Source organism: Alexandromys fortis, unplaced genomic scaffold (genome assembly GCF_014885135.2).
Source record: "Alexandromys fortis isolate MF-2015 unplaced genomic scaffold, M_Fortis_MF-2015_v1.1 scaffold_44, whole genome shotgun sequence".
Classification (NCBI taxonomy): domain Eukaryota; kingdom Metazoa; phylum Chordata; class Mammalia; order Rodentia; family Cricetidae; genus Alexandromys; species Alexandromys fortis.
The window spans coordinates 4,937,262-4,955,819 of NW_026067921.1; the positions used below are offsets into that span (position 1 = coordinate 4,937,262).

Consider the following 18,558-nt stretch of genomic DNA (forward strand, 5'->3'; position numbering starts at 1 on the left):
GGGGGTCGTCTGGAGTGAGCAGGCGGAAGGAGCCCTTTCCACCCAGGAGGGTATTACCCAGAGTGCCACAGGGCCCTGCTGCAGAGAAGGTGAAGGCACACAGGCCACACCTGACACCAACCAACTGGCTTTTTATTAGGAACGGGGAGGTATTCCAGGAGACTCGGCGTGTGGCAAGCAGGGCTCCCCCAGCTCAGAAGAAGCCCAGCTTCTTTTTCTCTTGCTGCTGCTTCCACTTGGCCATGTTGTAGAACTCCTCCTTGGATTTCCCAAAGATGTCTTGAAAGTCAGAGTCTGAGAGATAGAACTGGGGGAGGGGGTAGGAGTGGCGTTGGGAGGGACAGGATTCCTGTGCCACTCAGAGGTGTGATCCATCCACACTTCTCCAGGCTGCCCACTGCCTGTCTGTGACCACTACGGGAGGCAGGGTACCCGGGGCCCCTCCAGTGCTGACAACAGTGTCTGGTACCCACCTCCTTGCGGGCAGGATCCACTCCCTGTGGCAGATCCTCCACAGCCTGGTGCATCAGCCTTTCCCGGGGCAGGCTCCCATTGGCTGCGGAGCTGCTGCAGCCCTCGCTGGGGCTTTTGCTGGGGTTCTTGCCATCCACTCTGTGGCCCAGCTCCAGATCACTCTCTGGGCTTTCCTGGGAACTCTTAAAGGCCAGTAGGGTCGAGGGACCTGCCTTGATGTCACCCGGCCCTCGAGTTAGCTGGAAGTTATGTACTTCCTGTCCAGAGAAAAGCTCACGGAAGATGGGGGACTGGAGCCCACTGAAGATCACATTGAACCCACAGGCCTCTTGGCACCATCTGAACCCAGACCACTATGTGGGGCCTCCAGGAAAACTGCTGGACACTTACTGCTGTTATCTCAGAGATGGCAGACGCTGGGCACAGGCTTCCTTCTACAATCTCCTCATAGGACTGGTTGTTCTGGGGGGGGGCAGGAGTTGGGGCGGGAGTTGGCATAGGACTGGTTGTTCTCGGGGGCAGAAGTTAGGGCAGGATTGGGGGGACTGGCAAGGGAAGGAGCTCCCCAAAACCCAGGCAGGAGCCTAAAGGACAAGGTCAGGTCTCCCCCTTACTCATGGGAGATCCTCAGCCTGGAGGGGGGGCTCTTAGAACGCTCCCCAAGACAAAGATGGGGGAGGGGTGCTAGGCCTCACCATCCACTTGTAGGGGTCCCAGGTGACAAACCACCCAGTGAAGGTGGCAGGCTCATGGCCCTGCTTGACCAGAATGATGGGTGTGTCCAGGCTCCTCTCTGCTGGGTGAGTCCTCAGGTACTCCCGGCCCCAGGCCACTGCCTCCTTCCTCTGATCACCTGCTTCTTCCCCAAGCCACAGGAAGATCTGGGCCACAGAGAAAGCCTGGGCTGGGACAGGCGGAGGAACCCCCTGACTCGGTCACCTCCTCCCGACTCTATGCTGCCAGGTAGCCTCAAAACCCTGCGTGCATATGCCTGGCCAAGAGCACTTGCCCAGCAAGTTGAGATGCTCCCACGCTGTGAACACTTGCCATCACAGGCTTGCAAACATGCATCTAATATCTAATATAAATAGTTACAAAGCACTAGCGTGTGCTAGGAACTAAACACGCAACAGTGAAAGGAATCCAAGTTACTGTCCCCAAACCAGGTAGTGTGGCATGTGTCTGTAATGACAACACTGGCGAGGTAGAGGCAGGGGATCAGTTAGTTCAAGGCCATACTTGGCTACCAGAGAAAGTTTGAGGCTAAAAAAAGAGGGCCTGGGGTTGCTTGCTTAGTCAAGTCCTGGGCTGACACCTAGAGGGGGTGGGCAGGCCCAAAATTCCAGCAGAGTCATAGGCCAGAGGACGTTCAGGTTACATAGTGAGCTTAAAACCATTCTGGCCTATAGAGATCTGTCTCAAAAGAAGCAAAGAGTTGGGAAAAGTCTCTGCTCTCAGAGTCTTCATGGGAGAGCAGGCCACATGTATGTTTCAGAAGAAAGTGAAGAAGGGTCAGGCAGTGCCGAGGCCATAAGCAGGATGTACCTGGCACGCTCAGGGGACAGTGAGAGCCACCACGGCTGGAAAAAAGCCAGCAAGGTAGAGTCCGGAGATTTGATCAGAGAGCGTTGGCTAGGTAATGGGGGAGCTTGTGAAGTGGGGAAGAGGGAGGAGATGTAGTCTGGGCTTGGGAGCTCAACCTCCTCAGAACTCAGACAGTACCACACACAGTCTCTCTCACACACAGTGACACACAGACACACACAGTGACGTCACATTTGGCTACATACACCATCTCAGAGCCACGCACATACAGTTGCTCAGCCACGCCAACAGCCTATCATGTGTCCCTTCTTTCCGTCTCACACAGACACACGTGCACAGGCAGCGCCACCAGCTACAACTGGTCTGGCTGGTTCTGTGTAGTACTGGACCACACAATCGCTGGCATCGTCTACCCAGTCAAATGTGCAGGTTCAGAGAATCATTGCATGTATGCTGTTATCCAATCAGTGTTTCCATTTACTGCCATTACCATACAGTCAGTCACAGGCCCTCATGGGGAGTCATACGTGGCATCATAGGACACACAGTAATATATACAACATGCAAGGTTATGATCACACACAGCCCAACTCTTGTTCCTAGTGTGTTGTGGTCTTCCTATCACACCCAGACTCTCAATCCATGGCAACAATCAGTCACAGGCTAAGTTCACCTTCACACCCAACTCCACCAATGTGGACACGCCCAGCGTTCCCAGCCCAGCTGAGCTGGAGTGACTGCCTCACCTCCTGACAGGTGTCTAGTAACATGACGTCATACTTGTCCAAGTCCTCTTGGTCAAAGAACACCACTTCCATGAGGACCAGGCAGCCCGAGGGGCTGGAGCATTCAAACAGTCGGGGCTGGGTGCTGGAGAACTCCTCAGGAAGCCTGGCCAGAGGAGGGGCTGTGAGGGGTGCGGTCTGGGCCACACTGGCCCTTGGCATGTGTGCCCCACCCCCACCTCAGGGAAATCCGTCCTCTGGGACAGGAGACCTGGGCTTTCCTCTGGACTCCACCCACCCCTTGGCTTTCTCTGGGAGTGCCTGCTCTGGGCCAGGGCGCCTTTCTTTCAGGGGACAAATAGAGAAGGTGACTGAAAGTCTATCAGCTGCTCCATAGATGGGGCAAGGGGACCTGAGACCTAGTGGGGAGAAGCTGAGCTGAGGCCCCGTCCTCCTTAGATTGGGAGTCACCTGCATTCAGTTAAGCCAGGGAGTAGCCTCAGATCCAGAGTGGGAGGAGGGGAGCAGTCTGGGAGGGTTGTAGAACATTTAACTATGTAAAGATGTATTGCATTTGTGTGTGCTGTGTTTGTTTAATTACGTAAAGATGTATTGCATTTGGTTTCACCTTGCCTGCCTACAGCTCCTAATTTGGCCTAATAAAACGCTGGATGGCCAATAGCTAGGCAAAGGAGAAGTAGGGGGGTTGGTGGGCAGAGAGAGTAAGTAGGAGGGGAACTCCAAGCTCAAGAGAGAAAAGAGAGCTAGGGAGAAAGAAAGAGACGGGACATGTCGGGGCCAGAAACCAGGCAGCTACTAGACAGCCAGTCACAGGGAAATAGGACATACAGAAAGGTAAAAAATCCCGAGGTAAACTGTAGATAAAAAGAAACAGATTAAAATAAGAGCTAAGATAAGGCCAAGCATTTATAATTAATAAGAAGTCTCTGTGTCGTGATTTGGGAGCTGGTTGATGGCCCAAAAGAAAGCCTGGTACATGAAAGCCCAGAAGACTTGGGTGGACAGCAGCACCCAGGGACTCAGCTCCTTCTGTCCTTGAGTCTTAGCCTGCCCTTACCCCAGGGTTCGTCCTGCTAGGGATTGCCCCTAGAGGCGGTGCAGAAAGAGGATTCTGCCAGCAGAGGGCGCCATTTCTCCATTTGCCCTGGCATTGACCCCATCCAAGTTACCAAGGGCTGGAGACTTTAAGGCAGGCTCCTGTGCCCCTGCGGGTGGAGGACGGGCGAGTCCCTCAGTTCTAGGCTTATCTTTCCAGCTCTCTGTGTGATTCATTAGTCACCACCTCCGGGCCTCAGCTCCTCCTCAAGATAAATATTTTCTCCTGTAATCCCATTACCTCTTGTTGCTGGGATAGGGGGCCCGGCCTCCAAGGGCTTCCCAGAAGTGGGGAGGCTCCCGACCCTCCAGCACCGTCTCTGTGTTATTTCCAGCGAAGACAGTGACCACCATCCGCGCCATCTCACGCTGGTCCCCATTACAGCCCTGGCAAGCAGAGGCTGGGTCAAACCCTACAGCAGGCAGGGCTTCACCTCCAGTCCCATGTCCATTCACTGGGGTCTGTGTGGAGCTGGACCTGAGCCAAGGGAGGCCTAAGCTATGCGGAAGACCCCTGTGAGCAAGGCATCTCCCTTTCAGCTGAGTCTCTCTGGGCCCAGAGTGTGGATGAGAGACACTCAGGTTTGGGAGTCATTTGCGGTTTATGCTAAAGATAAAACAACAATAACAACAACAAAACCCACAAGCAAACAAGACTAGGCCTCTCTCTCTTTCCCAGAGAGACTTGGGGAAAGTCTCCAAGCAGGAAGGAAGGCAGCCAGAGCCAGGCTTGCCTCTGCTCTGAGGAACCCCAGTTCACTTGTGAATCAGGGTTCCTGGGCCCCTTCACACCACCCACAGAACCATCCCACTGCCTCTATCTAGCTGGGTTTCAAGCCTGCATTCGGGTGGAGGGGACCCCTCTCTGACCCAGCGACACTTTCCCAAGTGGTGATTGATGCACTGGTACCTTCCCAAACCAGAGGTAGCAGACTTCTGTTGTGACCAGGAAGAAGATGTCACCAGACGTGAGGGAGGAAGCGCGGGCTGGCACCTCCATAGTTCTGGTGTTGAGGCTGTCAGCCCCTTGCATGTGGAACAGCCTCGTGCTGGAGATTGGCGGCCTCTTCCCTCCATTGTCTGCACACCCCTAGAAGAAGGTGGGGGCCCCGGCTGAGGCAAGGGCTCCTGGGAGCAACCTCCCTGCCCTAGAGGTAAACAAACTGCTTCAAAGGCTACCACTGTCCTATGGCCCCTTTCAAATTAGATTGCCACCCATTTCAGAGGGCCCAGAGCAAGCTCCTGCCACCATGGTGTGCCACCTCATCTAGGCACAGAACCAACAGAGCCAGGGGTCATGAGACCTCTGAATTGGACCTAAAATGAATCCTTCATTTTTGTGGTTTTTGTTAGATAGATGATGATTGTTATTATTATTGATTATTATTATGAGTACATGCGTGTGTAATAGCGCTCGCGAAGGTCCTGGGATGTCAGATGTCATTCTCAGGAATGCTCTCCACCTCGTCTGAGATAAGGTCTCTCATGGCCGGGAGCTCACCAGTGACGCTAGACTGGCTGGCTGTTGAGCTCCGGGAATCCTCCTGTCTCCACTTCCCCCAGGCTAGGATCACAAGCACGCAGCGTCACACCCAGCATCTTTGTGTGGAGGCTGGAGTCACTCACGCCCAGGCTTGCACACCTCTCCAGCCCCCGTGTCAAGGGGAAGTCCAACGTGGGCTCTACCTGGAAGACCACCAGCTGTCCCTGGAAGATAGCCAGGAAGTGGGGGGGCTCTCTGCCCATGGTCACATGTGCCTGCACCAATGCTCCGTGGTACATGAGGTCCATCTCCTCAGCATTGCTGTTCAGGGCCTTGGTGTCTTCTATGGTGGTCTGGAGGCCCTGCAGAAGGGAGGGGGACATTAATGGCCTGGGGTTTCCTCTTTCGCTCTTAGAGTCTAGGTCTCGGGCTGGAAGGCAGCTGACATCCCAGCAGGTGCGCATACCTGCCATAGGTACAGGATGTACCGGACGCGGCCAAGTTTCTTGTATGTGTAGAGGGCAAGGTAGCAGTTTCCTGAGCACAACTGGCCGTGGTGCTTGGGGTCCACAGGCTGCCTTTGTAAGTCCTGGATGCACCACACCTGGGGACCGAGGGACCCATGGGCACAGATGAACCTTACCTGCAGCAGCCTGCCCACCTGCACCCAGCTGGGAAGCTCTCATTGGCTCCTCTGTGTCAGGAAGCGCTTGCCCAGTTCTGTGATTTCATGCTTCACTTTGGACCTGTGAGTGACCCTTTCCCCCACGGACCTCAGCAACCCCACGCCTTTGCTAGCCTCCCCTCCCCTCAGCACGGATTTAGTTTGCCTTCTGCACCTGGGAAAATAAACGGAAGACTGGAATCTACACGATGGACCCAGCTCCAGGCCCCTGGACACCTCCGTCTAGACCCCACTAGCTATGGCCCCGACTAGGGGCAGACAGCACCCAGACAGTACCCCTTCCCCAGGCGCAGAGGTGCTCTGCTCAGGCCAGGAGGGCAGAAGCGAGGCTGAAAGAGAGGCCTTGGCGCTCCGGAGGGAAAATTTCTCTTCTTTGTAGTGTCATTGAAAGCAACAACAAAACAAACCCCTGAACAAACAAAAACCAGGGCTGGGGTGTGATTTAGTTGGTCGAGTGCTTGTCTGGCATGCACAATGTCTTGGAACCCCTCAAAACCAGCATTCTGCCTGTAAGCCTGGCCCTGGGGAAGTGAGGCAGGAGAATCAGAAGTTCAAGGTCAGCCTTGACAGTCTAGTGAGTTTGAGGCCAGCTTGGGATATGTGAGACCCTGTGTAATAAAACAAACAGAAAACCAGTGACTGCTCGAAGACTGAAGGGACAGCGCTTGCTCACATTTGTCTGAGTGATGGCTTGTTGCTATGGAAGCCACACCTCAGCTTTAGAACCAGACAGAACTGGTGGAAGTACAGGTCTGTGCAGGCTGGCTCTCCCAAGCCCCAGTTCTTCCCACCTGTACGCTGGGGATCATAGCGCCAACCCTGCTGCACACCAACCACAGCGCCTGGTGTCCCTGACCCACCAACCTCACCACACATCTGCCAGCCTGGAACCTGCACCTGCTGTCCATTACCCACACAGACTGGCAGTGAGTGTCACCAAAGGAGCTCCTCTCTAGACCAGGACATCAGAACCCCATGTTTTTCTGAAAAGACTGCCTCAGCCCAAAACCTCCCTAGAGGTACTCTTACCTGGGTGAGAGGACTCCCTACTTCCACAGGCCCCTCGCCTTTGTGCTTGGAGCTGATCCCAGACCCCTTTTGCAACTTCCTTGCCATCCTCCCTCTTGCTCTGTCCACCCGGCCCCTTCCTTTACCTCTGCTTATTCCCCAGCCTCCCTCCTTTCTCCTCTCCCCGGGTTTCCTCCATTACCCTGTCTCCTTTCAGTCCTGCTTTCCCAGTCTTCCCGCCCACTCCCTCTGTCTTCTTCTCCTCCCCTCTCCCGTTTCTTCTCCTCTCTCCATCTCTTCTCTCTCATCACTTCTGATCATCCATATAAGGGCAAATGTAGGCAGGACTTCTATTTCCTCTGAACTCAGTTTACCTACAGATTTAGACTCCACTCCTGTCTCCTCACACATAGACACACACAGGTTGAGTAGCCTTGTTCCCTTTCCCAGAGGCTCATAGCATCCCCACATTAGGAGATGCTTGGGGCCAGATTGGACCATAATCTCTGCGTCCATTTTTTTTAATTAATTTATTTGTTTGTTTGGTTTTGGTTTTTCGAGACAGGATTTCTCTATAGTTTTGGAGCCTGTCCTGGAACTAGCTCTTGTAGACCAGGTATTTATTCTGTATACAGTGTTCTGACTGCATGGCTGCTTGCATACCAGAAGAGGGCGCCACATCTCATTATAGATGACTGTGAGCCACCATGTGCATGCTGGGAATTGAACTCAGGACTTCTAGGAAGAGCAGTCAGTGCTCTTAACCTCTGAATCATCTCTCCAGCTGGACTTAAAACAGGCTCTAGGGAACTAAGGGTTCTGCCTTAATATGTCCAACAGGTCAGAGTGAGAACACTGGACTGAGGCCAGATAAGGGTTTGTAACAGGTGTGCAGGGTCCATGATTTATGTGTCTTCACCAGAGTTGGCCACAGGGCATGGTTCATTGTCCAGGTGTTGTCCAGCTGTGTGCCTGTGAGTGAGTGTTCACGGTGTGTGTGAGCCAGCTGTTGGAGAGTGGACATGTATGTTTCTGTTTCCCTGAATACATCCCTGATTGTGTGGGGGTGTTCCTGGGTTGTTTTAGCTGTTGAGACAGTGTTTCTTGTCATTCAGACTGGCCACCATGCTGGGTTTGCAGGTGTGACCCCAAGTCAACTGTTCCCCAATAAGCTGTTCTCTATCCTGTGTGCATACCCCCACCCCCAAGCCAGTGCCCTCACCTCCACTTGCCCAGAGCCGTCATCTACCATTCTGAGCTGGGCTGCTAGCTCAGGCTGGGTGTGCAGCTTGCTTACATCCAGTTTTGCCTGCATCCGTTTATCTGTGTATGGAGTTTAGAGTCAGTGACGTTCCTCAGTGTACCTGGGCCCACGCCCTCCTCACCCTTCTCACCGGCCCAGGACACGCCCTCTTTCTGCTTGTCCTCCTCACCTGTTCTGCCCCCTCCGGATTTAGAATCCCCAGCAGCCTCTGGTTCTGTCCAGGTCTGCCCATGTCCCAGGCTCCACCCCCGCACCCCACCCCCAGGCTCCACCCCCTTACTCACGGCCCACTCGGTGTTTTTTCCCATCTGGCTCCTTCGACCACATCTGGAACAGCTGCTGGAAGGCGGTCGACTCGGCACCATCGCTCACCACCTCCACATTGGTGTAGCTTGGGTAGCCCTTGGCCTGGATGAAGCCCTGGGACACAACTCTGTCAGGCAGGCTGAGGCCCAAGGACTCTAGGCTGTGTTCAGCCCCCAGAAACATCCCTCAACTGTGGCTACCGAGACAGCCAAGCTCTGAACTGCATCAATTAACTAACCATGAGACCCATTTTACAAGCCGGCTCCCTCGCCACTGATCTTCCGGTCTCTGACGGTAGGCCAAGCCTGGTGAAGCACTGGCCATGACATACCCTACTGTCCCGTAAACCTCCTCTGCCCCCAGTGGAGAAGGCTCCTGCCTCAAGGCCAGGCTGAGACCTGCACACGTGACGTCTTGGCTGTCAGGAATCTTCCCCGCCACATAAGGTTTCGGGGTAGACACACTCACTTCCTGACCCCAGAATAAAGATGTTCCAGGAGAGCCATTTGTTCCCTTCGACCCCAGGCAGGGCATCCTGTATCAGATCTGTCTTGCTTTCCCAGAGGGGACCCAGGACCTCACCACAGCCCTGGTGAATGCAGCCTTCTTGTCCTGGGGACTGGACTTCCGTCCCTGCCACATGTAAATCTTGAAGCCACCCTGGTCCAGGAGATAGCAGCCCTAGGAAAAAGGTTGAGTCTGGTCAGCAGGGACCAGGGTTATGAGGGGAAAGGGTGGGGTACCAGACCCGGGCGTTCCTTACTTCCTCTTGCAGAAGGTCCTGGGTCAGTGGGCGGGTCGCCAATTCCTGGACCACCAGGTCCATTCCCTTCTCAAAGACACTGTGGGGCAGGCATCCAGATGTGAACAGCTGGTCTCTTCCTGGCCTGATACCAGCCTAGTGCCCTTGAACTCCTCTGGTTTCCCAGAGACTGAAGTCATGAGTTGTCAACTCAATTATTGTGCCTCTCCTTGGGGCTTAGGTAGCTCCTTGACCCCCCACAGGGCCTCAGTTTTCCCATCTGTACTATGGGCTTTTCACCGATGCTATCACATGCCCTGCAAGAGTGCAGATCATATGGGCCTATCACCCCACTTGACCTTCCCTGGAGACCTCCGTGTATTTACTAGAGGTTTCCGTGGAGATGCTTTGTTGTTTTAATAAGGACACACAGTTGTGACCCTTCACTATCCCTGTGCCCTCCCCCAGTTCTGCTCACTGGTAGAGACGGACGTTGGCCTTCTGCTGCTGGCTAATGCTGTCGCTGGGCACAGCGGCACTCATGCTGCCTGATCTGCAGCCCAGCACAGCCTCCATGATGTGTACGAGGTCCGTGGCTTTGTTCTCGTCCTCCACCACACCGATCTGGGCACGGCCACCGCGCTCCCTGTCCCTGAGGCTGCAAGTCAGGGCCAGCGCCTGCAGGAGAGGAGCCGGGGCTCAAGGCTTCCTGGGAGCGGCCCCTCATTCCACACACAGCCTAGCCAGGTCTTTCTTGGTACCCATAGGCATGGGCATAGGGCCAGGGGAGCTGGTGTCCTGTCATATTAGTGTTCCCAGGTCTGCTGTACTCTACCTAACAGAGGCCCAAGCCCACTACCCCTTGAAGTGGTCAGATGATGGGCGCTCAGAGAGCTTCCTCTCCCCGAGCCCTGTACTCTCAGTTCTTAGGGCAGACACTGACCCGTGACTTCTCAGAAATGCTGGTTTTGGGTCCATTCCATTGGATCATCACCTTGCCCAGGTCCAACAGGAAGATGTCTCCCTTATTAAAGCTGTTCCAGGACAAGGTCACCTTCCAGAGTCAGGAGAGAGGTGTGGAGGGAAAAGGTGTCAGACCACCAGAACCAAAGGATGGGGGAGGGGATGGGGGAGGAGGAGAGAGAGGGGGAGGGGCGAGGCAGGGTGTGTCGCCTGTATGCGTGAGGTTGTGTGCAGCTGTTTATGTGTGTATGTGAGATAGTGCCTGTCACAGCATGCAGGCTTGCATCCTCATAGCCACACGTGACCTTTCATGTGGTTATACAGAAGCGGGACATAGGCAATTGCTTATCTCTTTATGAACATGTATACATGCGTGTATGGGACACATCATGTATGAACAGGAGCATGTTCTCTAGGGGACAGTATCTATGTGTCTGTGTGGTGACAATATGAAATGGAGCGTAAAGATGGTTATTGAAACAGACACATTTTGAGGACACCGAATAATCCCAACGGCATAATGGGTTAACCAAGGACTACATGACACCCATCCCCACCTGACCAGGATTCTGTGGGGTTATGGTGCAGAGTCTGGGAAGGATTGTGTGCCTCCCAGGGCTGCTGTACGCTTGGTTGACTGTCATATAAAGGGGGGACTAAAGGGTCACCCCCCCACACTGTAGATGATGCTCATTGCGCAAACTCTGGCCGCGAGCAGAATGCCTTGCTCCTCTGTTAATTTCCTGGTGCGTGAATCAAAGGGCACTGCTTGGACTAGAGTGAGGGTGTACCTGGGAATGACGGGGGGTGGATGGTGTGAGTGTGTGTGTGTGTGACAATAGATGCGTGAGAGAAAGTGTGAGGCTATATCACACTCCCATCGTGCTCCCTTCAAGGGCCCAGTGCACTCCGCTTCTGCCTCCTCTGCCCACATTCTCAAAGCTCCCACGAGGCATGAGGGAAGACAGGGGCCCAGCAGCAGAGCAGAGGTGGGGCGGGAACCCAAGGCTGCCTTGCGTCTCTTTAGTGAGATGGGCCATCTGGGGAGCTGTCGTTCACCGCTCCCCACACTCCTCACATTCTCCGCCTTTCTCATGCTTTAGGATACTCGGCCCCTGTGAGTCTGGAGGTCAGACCGTGTCCCTGTCTGCTCTCACCTCGGTGGCAGACACATGCTTCCTTCCCCTGATGTGCAACAGTCGCTGGACATTGTACAGGTTGGTCTCCACGTGCTTGAGGGCAGAGGCTCGACCTCCCTTCCTGTAGCTGAGGAAGGGATTGGGACCCGTGAATGAAAACACACCTTGTGTAGGAACGAGTGTGGGAGTGAGCAAAGGCTCGTGTGCAAGTCTGTGTGGGAAGGTCAATGTCTGTGATACATGTGTCTGAGTACATGTGAGCATATGTATGCGTGAGCACATGAGGTGCATGACGCACAGTGTGCATTGCTCTTCAGCATGTAGAACTGTGTAGACTGGTAAATCTGGGGATTTCAGACGTGTTTTTACCTGGGTGAGACTAGTTGTGAGTACATGGAAGGGCATATTTGTGTGGTAGATATGAATGTATGTGAGCTTACATATCTTAACAAAGTACATACACTAACACACACATGCACACACACACACGCACGCAAACACGCATGCACGCACGTTACTGGTCAGCCAAAGAAAAGCCAGCATCTCAGGGTACCCTCACCAGAGTATTTCGCACACTGCGTCCCCTCTCTCTGTCCCCCTCTCCTCAGCACTCACACGACTCCAGGGTGGAAATAACTGTGGAAGCAGTCCGACTCATGGCCCTGTGACTCTCGGTGCAACACCGTCTGCTCTCCTAGAACCTCCTGGAGGCGCTGCACAGAAGTAACTGCAGCCCCCTGGGTCTCTGCGCTGGCCTCCTTTCCAATCCAGTAGTGCAGGTCGCTGGACCCTCCCCGGTTAGCCTTTGGGCTCTGAGGGACCTAGGGTTCAGGCATTTGTATATGTGGAGGGGGAAGAAACCAGGCTCACTCCAAGGCATGGTGGGAGAGTGAGTGATGTGGAGCCAGGGATCAAGGAGCCAGTGGACAGGCACTTGGATGAGGCTATGAGGAAAATGGGGACTAGAAGGCCCCAAGGCAGCAGCCCCTGGTGGGTGGCATGTGGTATGGGGGCTTCTGATCTCAAGACAGAGTTTATTTCCGGGCCTGAGTTTCTTCAGCTCTGGGCCATGCTAGCCCTCAGAAAGACTCCCCGAGTGACTTACGTGAAGGATGATATAGCAGCATTCCTCGAAGAAATTCCCATGAGCCCTATCAGGCAGTGGCAGCATCTTTAGGTTCTGAGAGAGGAGGTCGCCAAGAAGCAAGTTAGGGACCTTTCCCTATGGCGGCCAGTGATAGGGTGGAGGAGGGAGCTCTAGCCGGGAGGAGGGAGAGGATGGCAACACTACTCCATGTTGCAGGCTGTGCTATCTGGTCTTGCCCCTCACCTCAGTAACCCATATTTGGAGAACTCTGTGGCTGTCAATGGCTGGGAGGTCCTGGTTGGTGTCCATCCTAGGCTAGGCAAGGACGATGGTTGATGCAGAGGTTGGGGGATAGCCTCTTCTAACACAGGTGTGTGTTACAGGCTCCAAGCAAGAGTTCCTCTGCCACCCGAAGCTTTCCAAAGCACCTTCACAAGGGAATGTAACCTTCGTTAAACATGCAACTTCAGCAAACCAGGCAGGTACAGTGGATGGGCTTACAGGGGCCTGGGCAAACTTCAGCAAATCGGGAGAGGCTCACTGACAGGCGTACAGGAACCTGGTTGGTCTGTGGGAAAGCTTCCCAGCAAGCAGAGCTCTCTGGCCAGGAGTGCCCTCCAGCTAGCAGCAACATCTGGAGACAGAGTTAGAGACTGACCACCACGTGCTTGAGGTATATTCAGCTGGTAGAATGCCTAGCATACAGAAAGCCCTGGGTTTGACCCCCAGCACCACACAGAACCAGGCGTGGCGGTGCATGGCTTTAATGCCCGCACCCAGGAGGTGGAGGCAGGAGGATCGGAAGTTCAGGATTCTTCTCAGCTATAGAGAAGATCTGAGGCAGGCTGAGTTACAGGAGATCTTGTCTAAAAGAATCAAAAGGAAAAAGAAACAGGCAGACAGCTTTTAGCCAGACCTAGGGTCTGCAGACTCCGGACAGTTACTGCAGATAGTGCCAAATTAGACTCTTACAAAAGGAACCAGTGGGGCTCAAGGCTGTATGGAAAGACAGGTTCTGACCTCAAGGAAAGCAGCAGCTACACACAGGTCTGACAGAGTTAGAAACAAGCGTGTAAGTAGACACCGGGCTGCGCAGTGCAGCGGGCTGTGTAGATGGGGGCTTCACAAACAGCCACGCCTTCTGCAGACTAAACACTGAACGACTCAAGCTCTCAGAGAGAAAGGAGGACTTCAAACAGGGGCTCTCCATGTGTACAAGGACAGCTTTGGGGAGACCCAGGCACTGCCCAGGGAAGGTCAGACAGACTTGGCAAATAGGCAAAGACCGGAAGCTGAGAAAGGCTCCGCAAACAGGTATGGGTTCTGCAGGCCCACAGGGACTTCACAGCCTAGGGATGGTTATGCTAACGGGGATGAGAAAGGACTCTGTAGAAGGGGCAGCGTCTGAAGCTACAGGGCAAGTACAGTGACGCAGAAGACTCCGCAGACAGGAGCCACACCGTGGCCATAGAAAGGCCCCTAGTCGGAGGCAGGTTTTAAAGGCTGGAAGAGCCCTGTAGACATGGCAGAGCCTTGTATGTAGGATACCTCCAGAAAACAGACGATGAGAATAGGTGGGGAAAACCATGAGGCCTTGCAAAGAGATTTCAGGTCTGTAAAAAGACGCCTGCCTTGCAGTCAGGTCAGGGAGTTTGCAGAAGAGCTGAGGCTCCGTGAGCCTGCAGAGGATTTACAGCCTGGGTATGCCAAAGGTGTTGACGTCACCAGAGAGGCATGGAGCTGCGGCTGAGTCACAGGGAAGCCAGCACTGTGGGCAGGCACGTGTCACTGTGGATACAAGCAGGATTCTGAAGCAGGCCTGGCTTCTATGGGGAATGTGAGGACTCCTGAGTCCTGCAAAGCAGACAGACTATATAGGTCAGATAGGAAGTGGATGAGCCCTGCCCGCAGGTCCATCGGCAAGCAGGAGCCTATAGCGGCAGAGGTTCTGAGAGCCGGAGTGATGTCTGCAGGAGCAGGTGGGAGCCGCCTGACAAACATAACCTCTGTCCCATGAGAAACTCTCCACTAGAACATGCTGAACGGGTTTCTACCCAGGGCAGTTCAGACAGGCGGAGCAAAGGGGGAGCCCCCTAAAAAGATCACGGGGTCACATGGGAGACTCAAGCTCTGCAGAACACACATAGACAGAAGATGATTCGAAAGTGGAGGAGGCCCTGTCATCAGGTCACAGAGACACGCCAGCCATCCCGCAAATGCGAGGATATTCTAGAGAGACACTTGTGTTCCACCCTATTGGTGACACCCGTCCCAATTGCAATGTCCTCAGGAATTTCATTCTGGAGGGAGGGTCGGCTTGAGGGAGGGCTTGTCCCCCAAGGAGAGAGCTCACACAGTCTGACAACTTGTCACAACACCTTGCTGGGCAGATTGGAGCAAAGAGAACAAAGTCAAAGGCGGGTCAGTGGCGGACCGGGCTGCACTTTGAGCAGGATCGCTCAGTCATGCAAACCCCGTGTGCGCCATTTAACCCTCATAGTTGTGGTCACTGCTACTCTGTTCCTCTTCTCAATGTGGCTGCACTGGCTAAACTTCCTCTCTCTGCTTTTCATTATTATCTGTTCGGTTGGCCTGGTGAGTGTGGGTGACTTAGCCTAGCTTGCAGGGCCCTCAGGGATGAAGCTTTGACCCTCAAACTTCTGATAACAGTTGTCCCTAGACAGGGCCAGGCACCATAAGCAGACAAATCCTTGTGGACGGCTCTGCAGCCAGGACAGGCCGTGCACGCATGTCAGCATCTGGAATGAAAGCGAATCTCACACACGGGGAGCGACACCTAGACTGGAAACAGGTACTGGCTCTACCGGCACGACAAACAAGACAAAAGTTCTGTCAACTCAGGACAGAGACTCCATACACGACTGATGGAATCTGCAGCAGGTGACAGGCTCAGGTGACCAGAGAAGGTTGGGCCAATGAAGCATTTGCTTACCTGACCCAGCCTTGAAAGACGGCCGGATATACACACAGGTGCTGCAAACAGCCGCTGAGCTCGCTGGAGTCTGCTCAGTCGTTCTGAGCGGGCAGAGGAGAAACACAGCCAAGGGCTGTGGAGAAGGGGTGTGCCAATACTGACCTCTCACGTCCCCGCACACCTGCTTTGGAAACAGCAAACAATTATGGGTTCTACAGACATGGAGAGTGAGTTTTGTTTACTCCTCGGTGTGACTTCCACATCTAACCGAAATCCTGCCAGCCGCCTCTCCTCACTGCTGCTCAATTGGCAGACACAGTCACTGGGTTCTGAGTCTCTCCCATGGGTGGCCCTGGTGCAGCAGTGACCGCTTTCTCTTGATTGGGCACCCCAGCTCGGCCCCATCAACAGCAAGATGCCCTCTGTGATGGGAGAGCGGAGAAGACGAGGGAAGAGAGTTACAGAACCTTAGGTGGCTCACATTCTCCCTCCTTTGTCTAGGACCTTTGAGGGCTGGGCTCAGAACAAGGTGGCCTGGGAAGGGGGTGGGGCAGGGGGCTGTCCATGCAGAGCCACACCAGGGGAGGCTGTGAGCTGGGGCAGTGATGGGAGCCAGGTACAACACAGTGCCAGCCTCTCCTACCGTCCTGAGGAAATCATGTGCCGGTTTGGGTCTCCCAACGTGGAGCGGGACAAACCCATAGACAGTTGCTGATGGACTAAGGCTTGGGCAAGATGGATGCAAAAGGGAGCCACCAGGCATGCTCACAGCACCTCCAGTTGTCACCATTGTGTGATATGACATACATGACAGACAGGCAGTAGTCCCCTCCAGCAACAGAAAACGTTATGATACACCATGGCGGGTAGGATGACGGGCAACAGGACCCTTCAGCAAAGACACCGAGTTGATACGCAAAACCAGCGCGACAGGAGAGTGACTGGGTACCCAGACAGGCAGAGACCCGAGGCACAGAGGCGAGAGCTAGAAGGTATACAGGTCATGTAACTAGACGGCACATCCAGGTGGGAAGATCACTGCCCAACCTCAGGGCCACAGAGGAGAGGACAGGCAGATTAGCAGCCGTAAGCAGCGTCTAAGCTGGCTTCAGTGGGAGGGGAGGGGGGACCAGCATCATCCCAAGGGTGGCTGCGAAGTTGCCTGGATACCTGCAGCCTGGGGAGTCAGACTGGAGCTGAAACCCCATCCTTGATGCTAGGGCAGAGACATTTAAAGTATGGGGTCTCTTTACTCCTTTAACACCCCATGTTTCCTCCAGGTGCCTTCCTCCAGAGCTCCCATCTTTTCCCAGAGGGTCACCTGTGGCCCATGAGCCCCCACCCCTGGATGCCCCCTTTGATTTTCCAGTACTTTCCCAGAGAGGCTGCCGTCCCATGCCCTCTGACCTTCCCCCCCCCTAGAAGCCCTCTTACCTTCCCAGGGTTCCTGTATCTTCTACATTGACTTCCTTCTTCTCCTCCCCCAGGGGCTCTCACCCGCTGTGCAGACTTCTGTCCATTCTCTCCCCTCTCTCCCCAGGGCACTCCGTCTCCCTCCCAGATGTACCCTCCTCCTCAAGGTGCCCCCCTCCCAGTACCTTCTTTCCTCCTTGGGTACCTGAGGTAAACCCTGAGATTCCTTTGCTCAACTTCCAGGAGGGAGAGAGCACAGCCTGCTGGAGGCCGGTGGGGAGGCGTTAGGCGAACCAACTCTGGGGGTGACAGAGACCTCAGCCACATGCAAAATCTGCCACTTCTTCCCCTCACGCTGGCTTGCCAGAGTGGCCCTCCTCCAGCAGCGCCACATACCCAGTGTCTTCACCCTGGGGCTGTCCTCAGTTCTGCCAGCCTTCAGCCCTTCTGGGTGACCCGGAGCCCCGAATGCCGCAGCCCCTCTACCCCCACCCGGTTCCCAAGGCCCCTCCAGCCCAGGCCTACCTTCTGGGAACTGCTCCTGTACCTTCCTTCACCCTGCTTGTGGGCAGTGCTAGGCCTGGCAGGCTGCCAGGCTCTGCCCATCACCCCTCCCTTCTTCTGTAACTCAATCCCAGCTCCTGCCTTGCAGGACACACCCCAGAGATCTGTGCAGCAAGGACTGGGTATTCAGACTTAGTCAGTTGATAAATATTGACCAAGCCGTCTGGGAGCCAGCCCCCTTCCCATGGCCCGGTAGACTCAGCTCTTCGATACCAGTGGACAGGGAAGGAAAGGGTTGGAGGCCTGAGCTGGGCAGGAAAAACACTGATTTCTGTTCCTAGAAGCCCAAATGGGCAACTGCCCCCCAGGGGGAGGGGTCCTTATGGATTCAGGGGTTCAGGCCACTGTAGTGCAACTGTGATATCGAGGTCACTTTAGCAGGTGAAGGGAATGGCCGGGGCTGCCTCCTGGCATCTCCCAGTCCCCCACCTTCCATCTCGGGCTGGCTGCCCAACATAGCCCTCCCTGGGGAGCCTTGATACCCATCGTGGGAGAGGCAATGGAGTCCCGGCAGCAAAGAAATCTCTTCCACATGCTGGCTGCTCCTCTTACTCCTCCTGATTGTGGGGTATGAGAGTGCATAGCCCTCTGGATATGTCCACTGTGCTGGGCATATCTAACAGGTCCCGTCTCCGACCCGTGTCACAGACACTTGTGCAGTTCTATGTCTGGGTCGTAGTAGTCAAGGCGAACGCCCGTATATCTGTGAGTTGGGTTCCACCTCTGCACCGATCGCCTGTCCCTACCTCTTTGTGTCCCTGTGTCTCCTCTCCTTCCCATTTTATTTTTACCAGTCTGCTGGTCTCTGTTCCCATACTTCCACGTTGCCAGCGGCAGCTGGTTCTCACCGGCGTCCCTTCCTCTGTCTCCTTTGGGGTCTCGAAAGTCAGCAGGAGCACAGCTCAGGCCTCGGTCCCTCTCAGTTTTCTAATTTTCTTCCAAGTTCCGGGACCTCATTCTCATCCCCTGTCCCCACACCTAGATTCAGTATCCTTACTGAACCGGGCAGTCACATTGCTTCCTGCCTACCACCCTGCTCTGGAAGCCAGCTTTGACCAGTTGGTGACTTGAAGAAGATCCTCTGTGTCTTGGCCTCCCAGGCCCTACAC

General features: G+C 54.7%; 1 protein-coding gene across 16 annotated transcripts; it reads right to left on the reverse strand.

Moving 5' to 3' along the window:
• Window positions 1–114: 114 nt before the first annotated feature.
• On the reverse strand, window positions 115–17,535 carry Vill (villin like). Of its 16 annotated transcripts, none has more exons than XM_050141545.1 (22): window positions 17,411–17,523; window positions 17,091–17,184; window positions 15,491–15,653; window positions 12,781–12,965; window positions 12,556–12,630; window positions 12,066–12,271; window positions 11,469–11,577; window positions 10,292–10,402; window positions 9,827–10,026; window positions 9,370–9,448; window positions 9,189–9,287; window positions 8,585–8,720; window positions 8,259–8,359; window positions 5,810–5,947; window positions 5,547–5,705; window positions 4,771–4,950; window positions 4,102–4,247; window positions 2,766–2,910; window positions 1,170–1,355; window positions 865–936; window positions 474–746; window positions 115–307 (listed from the first exon to the last, which is right to left on the reverse strand). In XM_050141545.1, exons 4-22 carry the CDS (start codon window positions 12,844–12,846, stop codon window positions 194–196), a joined length of 2,595 nt encoding a protein of 864 aa, XP_049997502.1. In that variant the 5' UTR covers window positions 12,847–12,965; window positions 15,491–15,653; window positions 17,091–17,184; window positions 17,411–17,523; the 3' UTR covers window positions 115–193. The 16 variants fall into 16 exon arrangements, with proteins under 16 accessions (XP_049997502.1, XP_049997503.1, XP_049997494.1 ...); XM_050141546.1 differs by having other exon boundaries at window positions 15,491–15,656; XM_050141537.1 differs by having other exon boundaries at window positions 15,491–16,457.
• Between the last annotated feature and the right edge of the window lie 1,023 nt (window positions 17,536–18,558).

What these genes read in the sequence shown, in the direction of transcription:
- Vill (XM_050141547.1), bottom strand. Translation starts at nt 12,846, where the DNA reads ATGGACACCAACCAGGACCTCCCAGCCATTGACAGCCACAGAGTTCTC. An exon ending in AGGACCTTCTGCAAGAGGAA is followed by an intron (nt 9,288 to 9,369) that starts GTAAGGAACGCC and finishes CCTTTTTCCTAG; the next exon opens with GGCTGCTATCTCCTGGACCA. An exon ending in GACAGCTGGTGGTCTTCCAG is followed by an intron (nt 4,951 to 5,546) that starts GTAGAGCCCACG and finishes ACCTTCTTCTAG; the next exon opens with GGGTGTGCAGACAATGGAGG.